Raw genomic sequence first — 15,663 nt, forward strand, 5'->3', positions numbered from 1 at the left:
ATATTAAAGGTAATGTTTGTACATTTTCTAAGTTCAAGAACATAATTATTATTGATGTCACACAAAGTTTTTTCATCAACCAAACTATCCTGTATGTTCCTTCAATCATCAATAGCTGAAATTCGTGTAAAAATCTCGATGTCGTCTGCAAAAAGATAGAAGTCAGTCTTGATTGAATACGTAATATTGTTAATAATAGGCAGAATAGTACTGCATCCAAGTTCGATCCATACGGCACACTAGATGAGGCACAGAACTCCTACGAGAAAGATCCGACGAACCTGACGATGAGTTAAGATCCGATAGATAGCTCAGAAAACAGTCATGAAGCTTTCCCAGGATGCCACATGCATTTAGTCTCATGGCAGGAAAAGTTCACACATGTCGTTTGGGTCTTAAGTAGCACGATGATCCAACCTCTGGGTGGAGGTCACAGGGCTCTGTCTCTGAAAATTCTTAAAACAACTAAAAAAGTTTGGGATTGGTGCCAGTAATTTTCTGGACATACGAAACATACGCTTGAAAGCATTGTCTCGATAGCAAACGTCATTGTTTTCATGCTTGGGAGAACTCAGCATATACAAGTTTCGTTCGAGACTCTTTGTATTTCTAGTGAAGCACTTTCTTCGCAATCGTGAGCTGTTTCAAATCATGTGAAAACCAGCATGGGAACCTCGAAGCCTCCAGTTTCTTAGTTGGGATGAATGTCCAAACATACGATCGGATCTTATTGCACAAAGCCTCAAACGTCTGGTTAACATTGCTAACTGTAATGTCGCTCATAAGGCTCATTGACTGCTGGTCAGCAAGAGTTCGCTCTAGGTTACACCTATGACAATCATTAACGATGGATACCACTTGTGATACTAAGGGGCCCAATGGAGCTGTGATATATAAAGCTGGATGATGGACATCAATAGGTAATAAGGGCATAGAGTTTGTTACCACATTGAGACTTATGAATACTAAGTCCAAGAACAGTTCTGCGATTACCAATGTGATTACGTTGTGTAAAATTTAATCCATCACCCAGTCGCTGAACAAGTTGAGACTGCTCTGTAGTGCACGAAGGGCGAGCCTCTCTCCAGTCATCCTAGAGAATCGTGATAATATTAGCATGGGCTGTTATGGACGAGTTTCACTAACAGATATTTTTATTTTAACATATTTTGATCGAAAATAGTCCTCACAGTACGGCTGAAATACTTCAAATATTCAATTATATTAGGTAAACTATCATATTATCATTCCGATCAACACTGAGAAAGTTAAAATAATCATCTAACATAACAGTTTCTATTGAGTTTTTGAGCGACTTCATTTCCAATGATTTGTATTAACAAAACAGTGCAACCAATTTCAAACAAATGTTGAGAAATTTTAATGTTAAAGTAAAAAAGGATCTTAAAATCAAGTAAAAGGATTGATACTTTTGAAACAACGCTTGAAATAGAAAAGTTAAATTTAGATGATTTATCGCCTTAACTTGGAATTAAAAAAAGAATAACTTGATTGCATGTTATAAGCCTGTTGGTGAAATGGAATGGACAAAAACATTAGTCAAACAGCGATATGGTACATCGTCTATGACTACATCTGTGGATAAACAGCGCAGCATCAAATTAATAAAAACTATTTCTAAGTTTTGTTCTTAAAATTACAAACAAGGCTGTATAATAATTCAATTTAAAACCTATTCTTTAGGGTCAAGTTTTTATATATATTTAACTCCACAGAGGTTATATTAATTTAATCAATGTTGTAGATTATAAAACTTGGATTTTCTTTTAGACAAGCCTTGGTATAGAGCAGAAGCTAGGAGCAAATCCAAATGTTCGTTGGTTGTGTATGTCAACGTCATGATATGTTATGTTGGTTTTTTTGATAAGTAGTACTAATAATGGTTTATATTATTATTTAAATATAGTAATTAATCGCAGTTTAACTCGTAAGTACATAGTTTCTTTTATTTACATATATTATTCCATACATTTGCAAAACTCATCCATATTATTGTCGAAAGTCTTCCCAAAAATTTGAGCCTGATATGAAAATTCCAGTTTTGACAATTATTGTTGATGTTAAAATGAAATGATGTTTTGAGAAAAGTATTTGAAAAAAGTGAATTATTGTTTGTTTGTATATAAATATGTTAGTTGGCTTATAAACTGAGAAGTAAAGTAAGCCCATTTGTTGCAAATATAACCTTGTTATGCTTCATTATCACACTTTTTTCCATCTGGAAACTAGGCTAGATTGTTTAGTTCTATAGAGATGATATCTTTATATAAACATGAGATCTGAACAGGACTCTACAGTAAGGGCAATTCCACTGATTCAGAAAGTGGTTCTTTTCTGGCAAGCATGGGACGTATCCAATATGATAGCTGCAGTTTACACAACATACTGAATTGAAACTACAGAGTGCGGCTTCAAACTTAACACTCAACAGCTTAAGTATATTACCAGTTTATTTTTTTAAGATATTTTGTTTACTATCAAGGTTTTAATAATTTTAATCAGTCACATGAAATTTTCATTATGTTAGGAAGTTTTTGGCTGCAGTATAGTACTTAAGCGGCCACCACCACAATCAAGTCATGGTACCAAATTATTAAAAAGAAATACCTGAACTATCCAATACAAAAAATTGTTAACTATAGTCCTCTAAAAATTCATGATTGCTAGCTCATTTTAATGTATTGAATGAGTATTGTTCAGAACAAGAACAAAAAGTAAATTAATTTGTACCATATTTAAGGGTTAGGGTACGATAAGCGGACCCGTTTATTTTATACAGATTAGTAAATCATTAATACTATCGATTTATTTATTGAATACCCGTTTATAAATCATATCAACATATGTATAGCCATAATCACAACTAACTATATTTTAAATTAAAATAACTCGCACATAGTGATAATCTTATAAATAATAAATGAGCTCTAACAATCAAACAAACTATTAGAACTGGAAATAGGAAAAACTCATAAATAATAATGAAATGATAACAACATGGAAACATTTACTATAACAGGAAATACTAAATATAGAAAATCGTACTTCTCTTCTGCACAAATACTCACTGAGATGATCTGAAAGCAGGTCGACTGATATGCTACTTTTTAAACTTCCTTTCAAGGTCCTCCTAGAGACATCGCACTTGACCCTGAACAATTAAATTATCACTTTAAACATTCTGTTGATGAATTGGCAAGTCAAATTCCAGACACTAACACTAACATACGTATGATTTACTAGGAAGTAAACTGATCAATCCAAATTCTTTTAATTGGACAAATATTAATTCAGAAGATGTGGAAAAAATAGTTTCTAAATTCTCAAATTCTAAAAGTTCTGATGTTTATTGGATTTCTAATCATTTATTGAAAAAAACAATTGGTTTAATTAAGGAGCCGCTTTCTTTCATAATAAATAAATGTTTAAAATGAGGTTACTTTTCAAATATGTTAACCCTTACCGCGCTATGCACTCAAATGCTAAATGTACCCAAAAAGCTGAAACTTATGTAAAAAATACAAATTTTAAATTTTAAAAGCTATGTTTGGTTTTTAGGTTCTGTAATGTTAAAAAATAAAACAAAAATTAATAATATTCTAATTATAATGTTGTATTAGCAAAATTATATACATATTTGTAAATAAAAAAATCAAAATTTTACCTAAAAATGTTCTTTTGTATGATATGCTTCAAAACAGTCTTCTACATGAAGTGCTGGGGTTGATGTGCATGTTTTGCAGAAATATGGTGTGTCACGTCTATGTCCGTTCTGCATACAAACAACACACCTTCTCCTTTTTTCTGCCTTTGATGGGAAATGCCGCCCACTTAGCCGCTCGTGAAGGGGCCCAGCTGGCGCGCGCCGTCGTCTCTTCTCTCTCCGTAGACTTGCCTTCTCTGCCACAAGATCTTCAACAAGGCTCTCCCTGAATTCCTCATGTGACATTGGTCTTCGGCCGTGTGTAGTTTGTATACTCTTATACAACAAATAAGAGTTTACAATTGCTACTTCTAGTAGCCAGAAAAATATTTTCCTATACCCACTTCTTTGTTTTGCGCATGAATTGGTAATTGGATATGAAGTGGTCACTTCTATCAACAGCACCCATGTGCTTTGTATAATCTAGGACGACATTAGGTTTTGGTATTGGAGGTTGATTGGGCCATTTACTTGGAACAATTGTCATATCGTGTTTGCTCCCTTTGCTCTTAGTGCTGAGCATGGTAACAACTCTCTTGTCCCTCCAACTCACAACTAAGGTGTCTCCTTTTCGGTACGAAAATAAATCACCTTTTTTCATTTTTTTATATTTTTCTTTGAGTCCACGTGGCATTCCAACCCTATGCGTCATTACAGTGCCCGTGAGATGGCAATGAGTTTTCAATAGCTCTGCGGCTAATTCCGGACTTGTATAGTAGCGGTCGGTATATACATGAAGACCGCGTTTGGGATTAGTTACATCTTTATAGATTACAGAATCACTGAGAACTTTCACAATTTGAGTGGTTTTCAATAGATTTGAACCAGAAATCAAGGTTTCTTTTCCAAAATATGGAATGAAAATTATAAACATAACCGTTATCACAGTCTGAGACAAACAAAAAGTTTCATTTCCAAAATTTTACAGGTTTCTGAGGGTTATAAACCTTGAAACTAATATTTCCCTTGAAGGAAACTGTGCTTTCATCAATAGCTACGGAATTAGTTGGATTATAAAACAATTGACACATTTTCTTTATATGATCAATAATAGGTCTCACAAGAAACCCTTTAATCTCTTAGTAGTTGCGTTTCGTTGTGGTTAAAATGGATGTTCCAAAATATATTGAGAAACTCGTCCTTAGAAAACACATCGCTGAAAAAATGGCATCCGCTTAACCCACTTAGTAGAGAAATAATTATTAATATTAGACATAGTTAAAAGGCCCATGTTGATGATAACTCCTAAGAAAGCTTTCAAATCTACTTCAGATATGTCTGTCCATTTTTTGTAGGCGAGAATTTGGTGACAACAAACGTGTTTTTTTTTTGTATTAAAAATAGTTAGTCTCATCACAAATGTATTTTAACAAGTCATCATTAAAAAATAAAGCAAAATAGTCCAATTGGTTTTGTCTTATGATCAAAGCTGGTGGGCAAGTTAGGCCCAGTATTTACACTATAAATCGGAATAGTAGTAGAAGGGTCCTTGATCGAAATTGGTTACATCTATCCATTCATTATCATTTGTGGGGAATAGGCCTATAGTTCCTCATGAAAGTTGACATACCTGGTATCCGTCATTATTTTTGATTACCGCCACTAGTACTTGGTAATCCTTCATTTGGAACACCACTTTCACTGTCTGTGTCACTGTTAGTTATATTGTGCAAAATCACATCGTCCATATCGAAATCTTCTGGTTCATTTGGATAAAAAAGCACTCGAAAAGGATGTGTCCATTATCCCCTCAACAAAACTATCAAAACTCCGGATCGTCTGGATTCGCCATATTTTCACAAAAGAAAACACTAATACTAATAAAAACTAACTGATACTAAATAACCATTATTATAACACATAAACTACATCACACTACAAATAAACACTACTATAAAAAATGTCTTTGTACACTAAAATAATATTGTAACTGAATAAAAATAGAAAACGAGTAAGCAACGATCCGTAGTTGAAAGCGAGATACAAGTGACTGACGGCTGACAGTACACGCACGCAGATCCTGAGTCAACCGCGCTGCCTGGAGTGTCGCCGTGAAGCTCCAGACACAAAAACAATAAATAATATTTTGTCTGTCGACAAGGAACGGTCCGTGTCCACGTGTTGGGTTGCCCAGGCCATAAATCAACCTTCCCCTTCGTTCTAGCACGTTTGTTGTAAACAACACGTCATTTGTAGCCAATAAACTGAATGCACTCAGCATCTGAGTTCACAGCGTTTCAGTAACATGTGGAACCATCACTCAGCGTTTGAGTGCATCGCGCGGTAAGGGTTAAAGATATCTAAGATTACACCAATTTACAAAAAAGGGGTTAAAAATCTTCCTCAAAATTATCGCCCAGTCTCAGTTGTCCCTACTTTTTCTAAAGTCATTGAACACATAATGTATAATCAACTTAGTAATTATTTTGAAACAAATAACGTCCTTTCTGAATCTCAATTCGGATTCAGGATAGGCCGTTCAACAGTTGCTGCAGTAACCAAAATAGTTCGTGAGGCATTGCAGGCATTTGAAAATAAGCAGTCAGTTTCTCTTTCTCTATTAGATTTGAGTAAAGCATTTGATTGTGTTCCATTAAATAGTATTTTAACTAAATTAGGCTTTTATGGAATATCTTCAAAGTCTATGAAAATTATTGAGTCGTATTTAATAAATTGTAGACGGTATGTAAGTTTAAGAGGGACACAATCATCATTAATAGATGTTTCCTTAGGCGTTCCTCAAGGTTCTGTCCTTGGACCCTTCTTTTTCCTTGTGATAATTAATGATTTATAAAAAAATGTTGGTGTGAATTCTGTCTTCTATGCTGACGATTCAACTCTTTTCTCCTGTCATAATAATCTGGAAAGTTTAAAGGCTACAACGGCTGCAGCTCATAGTAATGCTCAGAAATGATTCACAACAAATAAACTTCTCTGCAATGAAAGTAAAACGCAAAACATATTGCTTAGCCTTTCTCAAAACGATCACCAATCTGTCAAATTACTGGGAATTTGCATTGACAGGAAATTGAGAATTGGAATTGTTATCTGCTCGGACAGTCAAATCAGTGAAAGTATGTCAAGTCGAAGGTCATTAACCGGAGTAACTGCAGTGCTCTTATCTGATTGTACTTGATTCGTGTCTCGGTTTATCATACATAACCTAACTCTGTAGCTCATTGTTATGTTTGTTTTCGTACTGTACACTTGTTCTAGTGATTTGTAGGTAGTACAATGAGTTATTTTGGTTTGGGATTTGCCAAAGAGCGAGGAAGAAGCTGTATCGGTTTTACAGGATGTGTGAATGGTCATAACATGAAATTGTATTTTACTGCTAATTATCCATTTTGGCAATGTAACACTATACCGTGCCAAAAGAATTGGACTTCGTGTTGATACATGGTTTTCTCACAGTAGGCTGCCATTTGTCACAATGGTCAGATTTCATTATTGTTGGTGAGAGCAACAGCGCTTTGTTCCATTTTTCACAGACTTTGTCAAGTTTTTGAATACTCAAATATAAATGTGTTTATAATTTTACTTTATGAAGGTATGGTTTTTGTGTTCATAATGGAATTTTACTTATATTCTTATTTTGATAGTCGTTAAACGGGTGGCCTCCGTTTAATCAGAAAGTACCCATAATTGTTTGAACTATTTCTATTAATGTGAAACGTGTTTGACTTTAATTTAGTATTTTAGATACGTTGATATCCATTGGCAGTTATGTTATTCTATATATAAAATATCAGTGATTGTACGAGGGTCGTCCACAAATTAACACTTTTACCGTATCACCGGTCTGTGAGACCGGAGGGGAATTTCATGTTTCTGAAATTGGCACTACTGGTGTTCGGTTGCCCCCTCCACGCTCAGTAGCTGTCAACCGGTCTCTCCTGAGCCGTTTTTGATTGGTTTTAGTTTGTCTAGGGCGTTTGACCTTGAATCAGTCCAGTTATTTTGTGAACGCTACTGTCTACTGTACCGGACGATACGGTTACTGTAACTATTCTACCGGTCTGTCATACCGGGTGATACGGTTAAAGTGTGAATAGTTATTACGTGTTTGTATATATTAGTTTTTACGTTTTATTATAACTTGTTATATTCATAAGTGACTCGAAAATTTTAAGAGTAAACGATGGAAGATTTAACGAGCGACTTTTACAACTCCTACATAACGTTGAAGGGGATGATAGTGACGATGAACCTGTTGAAGATTCGGATGAAGATCCAAACTATGTAGTGTCTGATAACGAACTAAATCAAAGTGAAAGTGATGATAGTTTTGCTGTTGATGAACCCCAAATGGAAGATGAAGAGACATCCACTATAGTGTGTCGAAAATTATTTGGTTCAGGAATCTGAAGATGACGTTTTTGGGGGGAAAGATGGTAGCGTATGGTGCAGAAAGGAGCCACCCAAGCAGCGCAGAACACCTCAACATAACATTTTGAGGAGACCATTACCCGGACCTACTGCAAGAGCAATAACCTTAGGTAACAATCCACTCATTACAAGATTTGAATTCATAAAACGTCTGACCTTAAAGCTTATAAAGCCTCACATGACAAGACGCCTAGAAATTCAAAGTTTGCCAAGAGACATTAGACGCGTCATCACGGAGTACGTTGGAGAAACAGAAGCTGCAAATCCTAATGAATGTGTTCCTAGTAACAAACTGGAAAAAACGGAAGACATGTTCCAAGTGCCCAGCTGCTAAGGAAAGAAAAACCAATTACAAATGTATCAAATGCGGACAACCTTATCTGTTTGGAGTGCAGCAGAAAGTTGTGCATTTCATGTGTTCAGAATATCTAAAATCTGTGGATACTTTTTTTCTATGTACTTATGCCTTTTTTAAGTTTTAATTGCTTTGGTAAAAATTTATGTGTATTTCTGATACTTGTAAATACAGATTTATACTATACCAGTATTCTAGAATATTATTTTCTATCCTAAATTCCCCAAATTATAACATTTTAAATTTTTTTGCAATTATAAAAATTTAAAAAATATGAATTTTAGTTTTGTTATCAACAGGGAATAATTGTAAATATATTTTGTGTTTAAATCTGAACTAAAAACAAGAATAACCCAAAAACAACAAAAAACCACCCTCAAGTCTGTGAGACCGGATGATACTGTAAGTGATTGTAATTTCATGATACGGTATAAAAGTGTTAACCTCCATTTTGAAATAAAAAATAAACCAGTTGAGATACAAAAAGTTTATTATATAAATGTTAAAACTACAGCTTTTCTCTACTTTTCTACATATTCACCATACAAATTCAAGCACTTATCATATCTTTTAACAGTTTTTGGAATTCAGTCTTTAAAAAAATCTGCCGCCTGAGAACGTAGCCAACCTGTCACAGCGTTTTGAAGCTCTTCATCACTCGCAAACCTCTGAGATGCAAGCCATCGCTTCATGTACGGGAAAAGATGGAAATCACTGGTAGCCAAGTCTGGGCTATGGGGGGGTGGTCAAAAACGTCCCATTTGAATTTTTCCAAAAGTTCTGTTGTTCTTTGAGCTGTATGAGGGCAGGTGTTTTCATGGAGAAACACAACACCAGATGTCAGAAGACCACGACGCTTGTTTTGAATCGCTCGTCGTAGCCGTTTTAAGGTTTCACAGTAAGCTGCAGCTGTAATGGTCGTACCACGCTCCATAAATTCAACGAGCAAGATGCCCTTAGCATCCCAAAAAAACTGTAGCCATAAATTTTCTTGCTGAAAAAGATTGGCGAGCTTTCTTTGGCTTGCTTGGCGAAGCGGTATGACCCCATTGCATTGACTGTTGTTTTGTATCGGCATTCACATTGGCTACGCAAGTCTCATCTCCTGTAACGATCCTGTTCAAAAATGTTTCTCCTTCAACGTCATACCGAGTAAGAAAGTCTATGGCAGAACTCATTCTTCTCATTTTGTGATCATCGGTGAGAACTTTTGGAATCCAACGAGCACAAGACTTCGAGAAATTTCAGGAAAATGATCTGAAAGTTCCGAGATTGTGAAGCGACGGTTCTCGTGAATTTTCTCATCCACTTTGTTCACCAAGTCATCACTGACGAGAGATGGCCTACCACTCCGGTCTTCATCGTGAACGTTTGTTCTTCCATTTTTAAAAAAACAAACCCATTGACGGACTACACCTTTGCTCATAATGTTTAGGCCATACACCGCACTCAATTCACGATGAATTTCAGCTGCTGTGTAACTTTTCGACCACAGAAATCTTATTACACCACGCACTTCACACTTGGCGGGATTTTCTATCACGGCGCTCATGTTTTTATGTTGTAACAAAAGAACGTGTGATCGCACGATGCTCTCCCTTGCACAGCTAGAAGCGTACTGAACGGCTGCGCACACCGATGTGAGAATGGCGGCGCTACCCCCACTACTTATCACGCCACACCCAAACGGTGGTTACTTTATGGACAACCCTCTTAATAAGCTATATAAAAACCAGGCCCGCTTATCCTACTGTGCCCTAAAATAACGTGTTGAGTTATTACGTTCCTGTGACCTGTTACCGTGGTAGCATATTAGTATACAAAAATAGTATAGGCGATAAAATCCATCATTGTTTAGGAGTTGTGAAAGGGGTATAAGTGAGATGGCCTTACATACTTGATGTTGTTCTCAGTCAGATATTGGCAGTGATCTCTGGAATGGCAAAAAAAAAAAAAACAGTTATTCTCTGGGGAATAACTTCTTTGGCAGTTGGGGAATAATGGTACTTTGGGATTATACCGACCACACCCAGACATGAATCGTTATTTGACATTTTGCTTCTACTGATTACTAGATTAGCGTAGAACAATATTTCGTCAATATAAAACAGGAATTGTCTTATTGCAAACCCCTCCCCATCCTCAGACAGAGGTCAAAGTCGAGCTGTCTAGTAGATAACGTGATTGCAGAGTCTCGTCGCCCGTTCAGCTGGTGCGTCGCTTTGTTGTACTTCCGTGTTTTACCCCTACATTTCTCCAAACACAAAAATTCAACAAAAACAAATATTACCAAACAAAAACTAAACTATTTATTGAAAAAAAAACACTCAAAACTTGTTTTTATTCTTGATCACACTCCGCCACCCAAAATGCAAGTGCCTCCGCCCATCAGCGTGGGCTTCGGCAGCACCTTCGGCTTCGGAAGCCCGCGCTGATGTCAACGAAAGAAAAACATCCCTCAAGATAGTACCTATCAGTAAAATATCAAATTCTAGAGGGGCTGATCAGAAATATAAATTGAATTGTAATGGAAAGGCAATTATGTACCGTGCAAAAAACTTAAATAATCATGTGATGCCGCACGGCCTGCCGTAATCGGTATTCTCAAGAAAGATAAGATAACAGCGACAACAATACCGATCACAATACCTGGAAATGCTTGTAAGTTTGTAATTTTGTAATTAAAGAGTCGTTTTTTTCGTTATATCATGTTTGTTTCTATAAATTTATATTTTTGTGTTCTTCATACTGGTGTGGTCGGTATAAACCCAAAGTACCGAAATAATTATTGTTGTAAAGATAGTGATTGTTTTCGTGATTGTGGTATGGGTGATGTGGAGAACGAGTTATGGTGTAATCTTGATTGTTCTTGTTGTCGTACTTAGGTGGGAGGGGGGGAGAGTGTGTTACTTTTGGTTGATAGCCTTAGGTGTTTATATTGGTGATATGGAATTGTCATTTTAAGGGATTTGGTAATTGACATTGGGAATTTGGATGTCCGCTGGTTTTGGTTATCTTCTGGGCAGTAATTTTTTTATATTCTTTATTAGGTACCTCTCTTTGCATCAGTAGATCAAACTCATGGACAGTATTGATGTTTTGGAGACGATTTGCTTCTTGAATAATTACTTAAATGTTTACAAGACAGGTGAATATCTCATCTTCACCAAGTTTGGTCGAATAGATTTGAATTATTACTTGTTAACAAACTGTTCGACACAAGTAAGTTTTCCACCCATCGGGTAATTCTCGACTTCAATCCTTCGCCATATTCCTCGTTGCACTTCACAGCTCCAGTACTTCTCTCAAAGGTTGTTTTGAAATCATTCATGATTTATGTCCGCTTTCACTAAATAAAACCGTCTGGCAGTATGTTGTTTAAGGAGAAACTATTGGTGATGCCTCTGAGGTGTTCTGTCATCCTGGGACGAGTTTATTTTTTAAGGCTTCTCTTGTAGTACTGTTTCAACCTTGATAAATATTCCTGGGGATTAGGAGGGTTTCCATGAAATGTTGGAAGTGACTGATCAGGAACATGGCCAGTGTTTCTGAAACAAGTCATGTATCCATTGGTGGTTTCAGTAATGTGTGATTTCTTTAACCATTTGAATTCCGACATAAAACATTTTGCGATGGGACGTTTGATTAGTCGCATTAACTGTCTATATAAATGATCCAAATGAACTTAATTTACAATAGACAACACAATCTGGATAGTTGTAAATTACTGTATAGGGATGTAGTAAACTTACATTGATACTGTAAGGTTTTTTCGTCTGTATCAGCTGTTTATATTTTTTACCTTCAGAAAAAAATGATGGTTAAACTTCAGAAAATCAAGAGAAATCCCTTCAACTCTACTATAAAGACAACTGCTGACTATTGGTAGTTTTGGTATAAAATCTATTGACTGAAGATGGATCTCCAAAGCGAGGCTGTTATATTTCAAGATAATTGTGTAAGTGATGTTTCAATGCAGTGTGAACTGGAAGACTTTGAGTGTTAGTTATGACACTGGATGTATAAGCCTAAGAATTAAGATGTAATGTTCGGTACAGACTAATAGAAATCCAAAGACCACTAAATACAAGAACATTTCTAAGGTTTTTGAACAGTGTCGGTTTTAATACTAATTATTGTTATTAGTGCCAGTAAAAAGGATTTAAGAAATGAATGTTTAGCATAAAAAAATGTTGATAATGGACACTTGGAGGGTAAAAATATGAATTAGATGGTTGAATTGACTAAACTATTAATAGGATATTTGACTGATTTAATAGCTCTATATTAAAATTGTAATAATGGGATAAATAATTTTAGAATAGGGGAGAAAGCTAAATAAATCAAGATGAATTTATAATAAATATTTGTGGGTGATAATTGTTATAATTAATGAGACATTACATTTCAGACCCCTGGGATATTACTGTTCTGCCTTGTCCAGAGATTACCTATGTTGATAGAATTGAAATTAATATGTCAATGGAAGTTATCTGATGCAGTTCATGTTGTGATCAATTAAGAATTATGTTTGTTATGTTTTCTTAGGCCACTAGAGTTAGTGGAAAGTAAATTTATTTCATATTCTACCCAACAAAAGGTCATACCAAAGTCAAAGTACAAAGTCTGGTGCATATCAGTGCTGACAGTGGTACAAGCTCTCACAGTTATTGTCTTTGTTGTTATATCTTTGCTCAATCATCAAAGCTTCACCTACGTTCACATGATGAAATCTGTGAGGTTGTAACCGGCTGTGAGTCAGGATTAATCATATCTGATTCTATTCAAGTTGTGTCTTCCATATGTTTGATAGTTTTGTAAAAACTCTTCTTCTGCAAAACAATTAACCTCATTCTTTTTTAATAAACCTGTATAAGGAAGGTATTATGGTTATCTGAATAATGTTGGTTATATTCCTTAATTCTTGGGATAAGAATGAGAACACAATCTGACCTTATTACTTTGTTCTTGATGTATTTAATAATGGAATTTCGTTTTTTGTGGAAATATATTTAGAGTCAATGAAGATTTAAGAAAGATGATGAAGGAATTTTTTTAAAGTTTTTTGAGACAAAACCTTTGGAATGTCTCAATCTAGATTATCAAGAATATTCTGGTAGAATGGAAATAATGTCTAGTTTGTGAGGGGAGAGAATATTGTATTTTAGAACTTTTTCTTTTAAATGTACTTTCTTTTTTAGTTTTATAGCATATTTTTGTAAAATAACGTGCTTAAATTTAATGCAAACTGTGTCTTAAAAACATTATTTTCGCAGGTATCTCAGCATCATGTTCAGCAATATGAAAAATAAAATTAGAGAGAAAACTGGATCAGAACTTCCTAAATTATCACTAGCCCAAAAGTCGGGAATAGGAAGACATTCAAGACAAGGGTCTGAGACAAGTTTGAGTAGCCTGGATCCACAGCCCAAAGAAGAACATTCTCCCCTGCCGGTATCTCCTAACGAGATCGTTCTAGCTGATGGAAAGGTATATTATATTGTCCTTGTTGGACACAACTCTGAGATGACGGTTGTCATATACCGTATTGGTTGGGCAAGCTGGACCATTGTCTTTAGTTTTAGAGACCATTTGACTGCGATACAATCATTGTCAGTCTGTATATGAAAGATATTTAGCTGTATTCAAGAATATTTTTCATTCTCATTTCTATTATTAGTCACATGGTTTTACAAACACTTGTAATTTTTACAAAAATAACTTATACAATATGCAATATGTGTATTAACCCTATGCACTTGACGGCAGTATTTATAATTTGTCCTTGAAGCTTGTATGGCCAGTAGAGGGCCGCCGCCATTTTGTCAGAAGCGAGGATTAATTTTTGCCATAGTATTATCTTAGCTTCTATGTCCACCTGTACTGGCCAAGATATAATAGGTCCATAGCTGTGAAAGGCCATCACCACTGGCCATTAAAAATAGCAGTTATTTTATAATATTCTCTTTGTTTTATAATGAACGATGAGTGCTGAAACCTATCGAGCAGCTGTTTTTAAAGTAATTTTTAGGTAAAGCAGTAAATTTTAAATTAGCCTTTGGTTCTTTTCTAAACATTTACTATGAAAATAAGACGAATGGCACGTAGTGGGCCTATAAACTAAAGTGATAGAAACCAGAAAATTAAAAAAAAAATGTAAAGACTGAGAAAAACATAAAATAGTTCATGTCTGAGTATAACATAACTGCAAATGCCTACTTTATAATATTTTATTTATACATCTTTTTAATGTATAAGAGTTAAGTTTCCCAAATGTATGTTTTTCTTTGTTTTAGAAAGATTCATAAAAATAAATTTTAAATTAGTCTTTATTTCTTCTGTCAACATTTTAAATTATTTTGCAAATAACACAGAGATATTGAAAAATAATTCCGATCTGTGGAGGCAAACAACAAATATGGCCGCCGAGCTGTCAATGAAAGTTGCACGGCCATCTGTACTGGCCAGACGAGTTGTGAGGACAAACTACGGCAAAACTAATGCTGCTACGGTCCCCACGTTGCTATGCCTATTCTGCTACGATCCACTTTGGTCGCCCTTCTGCTACGGTCCAGTCCCCAGTTGGCTGTACGATTTTGCTATGTTCCAGGCCCCCGTTTGTTGTCCCAATTTTCTCACAATCGGTATTCAAAGTGTACTGCCCCTCATTGGTTGTGCGACTTGCTTTGTGTTGGCTAACTCATATTGTTCCAAGTTGATATTTAAATAACGATCAAACTTCAATGTCTGTGGTGTTGTTGAAAGTGTAATTTGTATTAATGAAAGTAGGCTACACGTTATATATCACTAGCACTGGGTCTATATTATCTCAGGTTTTTTAAGTAGGTTGAATAATGGTTCAAACTTAATACTACTCTTTTGAAAGTTCTGATGAATATGATTGTTTATATCATAATAAAGTTCACAAAATATTCACTGTTCTTACCATTCACTTTGAATCAAATAAGTTTTGAAAGTAATATTCTTTAATTTAAAGCTTATTATCTTACTTACCACATTTCTTTGTAGATGGGATACTCAATGAAAGACAAAGCAAATGACTTTGACGTCAATTTATTTTATATTATACTGTCTAATTCTACTCACTTTGCTTTGATTTTTGTTCACTAACACAACATCCCATCCCTTATTACAACTTCAATGCACTATTGTACAGTTTTTAAAATTTCATCTA

General features: G+C 35.1%; 1 protein-coding gene across 2 annotated transcripts in view; it reads left to right on the forward strand.

Moving 5' to 3' along the window:
• The first annotated feature begins 1,808 nt into the window (after positions 1-1,808).
• LOC124364592 (golgin subfamily A member 1) overlaps positions 1,809-15,663 on the forward strand; it is an 80,224-nt gene continuing 66,369 nt past the window's right edge. The window contains exons 1-2 of one of the 2 annotated variants that reach the window (XM_046820178.1): positions 1,809-1,948; positions 13,745-13,958. In XM_046820178.1, coding sequence (XP_046676134.1) covers positions 13,758-13,958 — 201 coding nt within the window. In that variant the 5' untranslated portion in view covers positions 1,809-1,948; positions 13,745-13,757. Of the gene's footprint in view, positions 1,949-2,438; positions 2,458-13,744; positions 13,959-15,663 lie in introns of those variants that run through there. The other variant, XM_046820179.1, reaches the window with a different exon arrangement.

Source organism: Homalodisca vitripennis, chromosome 6 (assembly GCF_021130785.1).
Source record: "Homalodisca vitripennis isolate AUS2020 chromosome 6, UT_GWSS_2.1, whole genome shotgun sequence".
In the NCBI taxonomy this organism is placed as follows: domain Eukaryota; kingdom Metazoa; phylum Arthropoda; class Insecta; order Hemiptera; family Cicadellidae; genus Homalodisca; species Homalodisca vitripennis.